The sequence below is a fragment of the Gekko japonicus genome, unplaced genomic scaffold (assembly GCF_001447785.1).
Source record: "Gekko japonicus isolate JY-2015 unplaced genomic scaffold, Gekko_japonicus_V1.1 scaffold1496, whole genome shotgun sequence".
NCBI lineage: Eukaryota > Metazoa > Chordata > Lepidosauria > Squamata > Gekkonidae > Gekko > Gekko japonicus.
Genome location: NW_015172600.1, coordinates 149,564 through 156,282, shown reverse-complemented (window position 1 = coordinate 156,282; position 6,719 = coordinate 149,564). Strand labels below are relative to the sequence as shown.

At 46.6% G+C, this 6,719-nt stretch overlaps 1 protein-coding gene across 1 annotated transcript in view; it reads right to left on the bottom strand.

Moving 5' to 3' along the window:
* The window catches only part of PDE10A (phosphodiesterase 10A), a 158,784-nt gene extending 152,321 nt beyond the window's left edge, over positions 1-6,463 (bottom strand). The window contains exons 1-2 of the mRNA XM_015421576.1: positions 5,372-6,463; positions 2,998-3,211 (exon numbers count right to left, since the gene is read on the bottom strand). Coding sequence (XP_015277062.1) covers positions 2,998-3,211; positions 5,372-6,463 — 1,306 coding nt within the window. The remainder of the gene's footprint in view (positions 1-2,997; positions 3,212-5,371) is intronic.
* Positions 6,464-6,719: the final 256 nt, after the last annotated feature.

Below are 6,719 nucleotides of genomic sequence, written 5' to 3'. Positions count from 1 at the left end.
GCGATCCCCCCCGAAATGACCTCTGAAGGTGCGTAAAATGGTTTTATTTCAGAGTGCATTCGGTGGAGGATAAACCCTTTTGGCAGATCTGGCTGTAGGTTGTTTTTATCTTGTTAATGGATTGTTTCTAAGTGTTTGCAATATTGTTGCTTTGTTAGCTGCCTTGAGTCTTGGGAGATAAGGTGGGATATAAATATTTTAAATATTGCATAGGGTAGCTACTGTACTAAATTAATATACTGAAGTGGCAAACATATCTTTCTCTGATATTACTGCACTTTTCTCCCTAACAGTGTTATACTGAGTAATAGAGTTTTTATTTCAAATTGTGAAAAATACAGACATCATTTAAACAACACTTTAGACATCAATTTCAAAGCACAAAAGTAAAATGCAGTTAGACTGTTACAAGGCAAGTGAGAACTAAGAGGGGGGGGGGCAAAGAACAAAAACATGCCAGCAAAGGACCAGTGCAATTTACAAAGTCAAGAACTAATTTACAAAATGTACATTATATAATTTAAAAATAATAATAATATATCAATTACTACTAGAAGTCATTATAACATTTGATGGACTTTTCATGCGCTGTCAAAACATATGGTTACTTACACTGCAAGATATATCTCAAAAACTCATGCATAATTTCAACTATTCTTCCTAGCTTTCCTATTTTAACAAGCAATTAATATTGCATTCTGTATCTGATTCTAAAAGCACCATGTAAATATCACATATGATTAATTAAACACTTTTCTAGTGGACATCTATTCATGCCAAGTAATTTAGAAATAATACTAAACAGTTTGAACAGACAGGAATTTGGCTCCAATTCAAGGAAAGCACTAAGATGTTTAAAAAAAATACCTCAACAGAGCTGCCTTTTTCAGACAAAGAACCTTTCTTCCCCTCTGGCACACAAGTTTGGGAAGAGAGCCAAGGTGCTACTTATCAGCTGTTTGACATCAGGGGAGGACTTTGTGCGTCAGTAGGCCCAGTAGGGACTCCTGGCTAATGGCAATAGACCATGTGGTTTTTATCAGTTTGTAAAGTCTGGCACTTCAACCATTACAATGTGAAAAGGGAAGGGTAGGAAAGGAAGGTAGTTTAAATGAAAGAAAAGTATTGAAGGCTTCTGAGGCTAATGCAGGCTAGTTTCCTGTAGTGCATATCTTTGGGAATAATCACCCTTTCTTTGATTTAAGCTCTCTTCACACCTCACCTAGTAATTTCACTAGAACAAAAGGGCTCAAAGGGAGGATAACTAATTCCAGTAGTGATCATTCATTCATAAACAGGAGTATACACCCGCGGGGTAAGTGTTAAACAGAGGATAGGCTGCTATGTCCCAGTTTTCTTAATAGGTGTCATCATTACGTATATTCATGCTTGGTATTTACTTTCAGACCCAAAGACCCATGTTTTATCTATTCTGTGGTGCATCGGGTTGTTCAATGGAGGCACTACGTATAAACATTCTCAGAATTCTTGGATATAAGGGTCAGAGAGAATTTTAACTCTGAAACAATCCACCGCAGACAGCATACGGATTGTTTCCCAGTTGCATAACTGGAGTGGAAGCAGTATCTGGGCTAGAAGATATGCTGACAGGCAAAGCTCGCTCACTAAATAGAAAAGTAACTTTTGTAGCCTCAACGATACACAGCAGAATGACACACTAGCACCTCAAATCTTTTTCCTACATTGCACTGTTAAAAAATAATGTTGTTAAAATGACAAATATACATAACTGCCCTCAGAAATCTTGTCAATCTTATTATTTTGTGGAGCTTTCACTAAAATTTCTGTATGTGTTTCATATGAGCATGTTCCAATAAATTTGCCGTGATTTTTGCTTTAGAGAGTATTTGATAAGCAAGAAGTTTGCAACCCCTACCCAATACATACTTCAAGAAATTTCACTATATTCAATGGGCATTAATTTCTATTTAAATTTCTACAGATATTTTGCTTGACCCTGCACATTTGGCTTACATTTTACAATGTTTTGCTTCTCATCTTGTTGCTCAGTGAAGTACAACTTCATCTCTATAAGTAAAACTAGCCAGTCTTTAAACCAAGTACTGTAACACCGAATCCTTCCTCTCAGTTCAAAATGACTATTAAGTAGGGATGGGCCCGTTGCCCTCCTTTTTGCATGCCTAAAAGAACGGTGCAAGGCTTCCAACTGTAGCAGTGCTGAAGTTTGGAAGTGTTCTAAGAAGTAAAATGTCACTATTTCTAAATGCCTCTGAAGCCAATACAATACCAGAGAACAAAAGGAAGCAACTACAAATGTTGGCTAGCTACACAGGCCAATGGAAATTTGTATTTAACCCTTACATCTTATGTCATTTGTCTGACCTAAGTAGCTCCAAACTCTCCTGTTAGCCCTGTGGGGAGTGGAAATTATGTACTATACAAGGGGACAGCAAGGCTGGCATCAGCATATCCTGAGGTAGGGCAACAGGCAGGGCCCACTGCCACCGATCCGCCCACCCGCCTGCCCACCCATCCTTCCCCACCTGCTTGCTTGCAAGCATTCTGCCATTCATGTTCCCAAACATACACACTGCCCAGCATCGTCAGGGAATTGTCAGGTACTCCAATAACTCAGTAACAACACACAGGACCTAAGTAGGTTCAGTTTATTGATCAGAGTGGAGGACACTCCATGAACTTCTGTGTTAGGAATAACGTAAGATACACGGGCTAAACAGTTATACCCCATTCGTATAAGACCCCCTGATGAGCAGAGGCCAATGAGCAAATACCTGCAAGCATGGGGAAAAGCTAACGGACTCAGTGAGGGCGGGAGACTGGCAAAGGAGGCAAGACGGAGAATCCAGGCGCTCAAGGCCACGGAGAGATAACAAGGTAACAGGGAGAAAACAGCTGCAGGGAAAAGCGGGGTGGCAAAGCGCAAACCCACACATCCTAGCACTGGAGACATCCCATGGCAGTGTCAACCAACAGGAATGAAACACTGGCCCTTACCTGAAGGTTTCTTCTCTTCAGTGATCCTAGCACTGGAGACATCCCATGGCGGTGTCAACCGACATCCCGCCCCCCAAGTCCCCCCCACTTTAGATGGGAAGCAAGCATGGAAGCTACGCACCAGGCAAGGGGCATTAACATCAGATGCTTTCACCCATTCCCTATATTGCGGCCCAAAATCCACCCTCTCTACCAAATACTGCAAAACCCCATTCTTTAAGCGACAGTCCAAGATGTGAGTGACTTCAAAATGTGGCTGACCATCCACCATCGGGGGGGGGGGCGCACAGGGAGTTCTGGGAGCCAGATGTTGGTCCCTTGGTCCTTCCTGAAGAGAGAATAGTGAAAGACAGGGTGCACATGCTTCAGATTCTTAGGCAACTCGAGTTCAACAGTTACATTGTTGATTTTGCGGACAACTGGGAATGGACCAATGTAGTTCCACCCCAACTTGCGACTAGGTTGGATACCCCTCAGATTCTTCATAGAGATATACACCGTGTCCCCCACCCAGACCTCCCAACCCAGCTGCCGTTTACGATCGGCCTGGGCCTTGTAGGCGGCTTTAGCTTTATTCAAGTTTTTTTCCAAGAGAGGCCAAGCAGTTTGAATTCATGTCCACCAGTCAGTCACGTTCCCCCCACAGCTGCCGGTCCGTGGGCAGAAGAGGGAGGGGCTGGCCCTCATAACCATGAACTGCCATGAACAGGGAAACCCCCGTGAACATGTGAACCGCATTGTTGTAGCAATATTCAGCAAAAGGGAGTAAATCCACCCAATCATCCTGTTGGAAACTAGTGAAGCATCTCAGGTACTGTTCCAGGGTTTGATTAACTTGCTCGGTTTGGCCATCAGACTCTGGGTGATGGACACTGCTGAGACCTCGTTCCACCCCCAACACCTCCAGGAGTCCTCCCCAGAACTTAGCAACGAATTGGGGGACCCTGTCGGAGATAACCTTTAGGGGAATGGAATGCAACCTCACAATATGTTCCATGAACAATCGTGCTAGAGCTTTAGCCGTAGGCAGCTACTTAAGAGGTGTGAAATGAGCTTTCTTGGAAAACAGGTCAACCACCACCCAAAATCACGGATTTCCCTTTGCTAGGTTAGGTGGTACGTTGGTGATAAAATCCATTGAGACCACTTCCCAAAGTCTCCCGGGAGTTGGCAACGGCTTGAGCAATCCAGGAGATTTCCCCGGGCAGGGCTTGCACATCAGGCACACCTGACAGGATTGTATGTAAAGGGAAACATCATTGCGCAGGTCCACCCACCAGAACTGGCGTTGTAGTAAATGCAGCGTTTTTAAGTAGCCCAGATGCCCCGCCAGTTTAGATCTATGTGCCGCCTCCATCACCTGACCCCTAAGAGCACCCGGGATGAACAAATGGTGCCCCTTATACCAACAGCCGTTCACATGTTGCTCCAGAGTCCCCACCCCCTCCACCTCCATGTGATCAGTGTCAGAGAAGGCGGAGGTAAACTCCACAGTCCAATCCTTCCCCCCTAGGGGTGCGTCCACCTTGGCACCACTGCGCATCACCACCGCCCCTCCCAACTGAGAGGGCATGAACATGGAGTCCAGTACCTCCTCTCTGTGGCTGTCATGTTGCGGGAGGCGGGACAAAGCATCCACTAATGAATTAGCCTTCCCCAGGAAGTGGTGGAGAGTGAAACGGAACTTGGAAAAGAAATCGGCCCACCGAAGCTGCTTAGCATTCAGGTTTTGGGGGGTTCGCAAGACTTCCAGGTTTTTATGATCAGTCCTCACCTCGAAAGGTATCCAAGCCTCCTCCAATCAATGCCTCCAAGTAATACGGGCGAGCTTGATAGCCCCCGCCTCCTTGTCCCACACTGCCCAGTTACGCTCAGTGGAGTTAAACTTGCGGGAAACATATGCCAGGGGCTGTAATTTCCCACCCGCCCCTTCCTGCAAAATGCCCCCACTCATCAGAGGCATCGACCTGGACTATGAATTTCTTATGTTAGTCAGGGTGAGCCAACACCGGTTCAGACGTAAACAGGGGTTTGAGCTTATCAAAGGCATTTTGGCCTTCTGTGGTCCACATCAGCTTGGCACTGGATTTGGTACTGTCCAGCCCCTTCCCCATAGTTTTTAATAGGTCTGTGAGCAGGAGGGCCACCTGAGCGAAATTGGCGATAAAATTTCTATAGAAATTAGCGAATCCGAGGAAGGATTGAAGCTGCCTACGGGTGCGAGGGGCTTCCCACCGCAATACGTCTCGCACCATAGCCGGATCCATTTATAGACCCCTGGGCGAAATCCTGTAGCCCAGGAAATCAATCTCCGACTTGTGGAACTCGCATTTAGACAGTTATGCTTATGCAACATTTGAAGCACCTTCCTCACCAATTTCACACGTGACTCTTCATCGGGGGAGTACAACAAGATATCATCAATGTAAATAAGGCCCCCCCGAAATTGGTGTTCATGCAACACTTCCTTGATCAAGTTCATAAACACCCCCGGCGCTCCCTGGAGACCAAACGGCATAACCTTGTTTTTGAATTGCCCCAGAGGGGTATTGAATGCAGTCTTATATTCATCCCCCTCTTTGATGAGCACTCTGAAGTATGTATCTCGTAAGTCCAGTTTGGAAAAGATTTTCCCTTTGGCCACCTCCGCCAAGAGGTCTTTGATTAGGGGGAGGGGGTAGGCATTGGTGGCTGATACTGCGTTCAGGCCCCAGTAGTTCATACACAAGCACAACCCCCCATCCTTTTTCCTCCCGAACAACACAGGAGCCACAAATGGGGAGGGGGCGGGGCGAATGAAACCCCGAGCTAAGTTTTTATCAATGAACTTCCACAGTTCCTCCTTCTCCGTAGGGCTCATCGCATAGATCTTACTCTTGGGCAATTTATGACCCGGTAACAGCTCAATGGCACAGTCAGTATTGCAGGGGGAGGGCAATTCATCTGCTTCTTCCTCCTCGAATATCCGAGCCAAATCCCAGTAGGCGGGAGGGATGGCATTCAGCTCCTCCTTAGCTAGACAGGCTCTAACTGGTTCATCGGGAGGTGTCATTCCCCAGTTAGGATCCCAGCCATGCTCATGGCATTTGGGAGAGATAAAACACACCTGCCTCTCCTCCCATAGGATGTAGGGATTATGATTGTGTAGCCACAGGCTCCCCAAAACCAGCGGGAACTGTGCCACCAGAGTGATGAAAAATGGCCGGTGTTCCCAATGGGTACCCGCCCCCATCCTTAAAGGGACAGTCTGATATTTACACGGTTCTTTCATGGAAGAACCGTCCATCTGCGTGAAGACGACGGGGTCAGGTAGTTTCTCCACAGGGGCCCCCAACCCCGTCACCAGGGAAGGATTGATTAAGTCTCTGGCACACCCTGAGTCAATGAGAGTGCGCACATGGATGTGTGTGCTCAGCTCTGGGTTCATCACAGTCACGAAAAAGAGGGAAGGGTAGTTGCTCACCATGTGTGATGCAGGGGGAGGTTGGACCTGCTGCTCTGCACTGCTCACAGCAGGTCCCGGCCTTTTCCTGCCAGCTCTTCATCCGCACTGATGGTCAAGCCAGACCCCTCCTCATCTATCCCAAACTGGAGAACTCGTTGCACCTTCACTTTAGCAGGCTCTTTCTTCAACAGAGTGTCTGGATGCTTCTTCCCTCTGTCCTTACCAGGAACCTGCGCCCCGGCTACTTCCGAGCAATCAGCAGCGAAGTGGCCGCCCT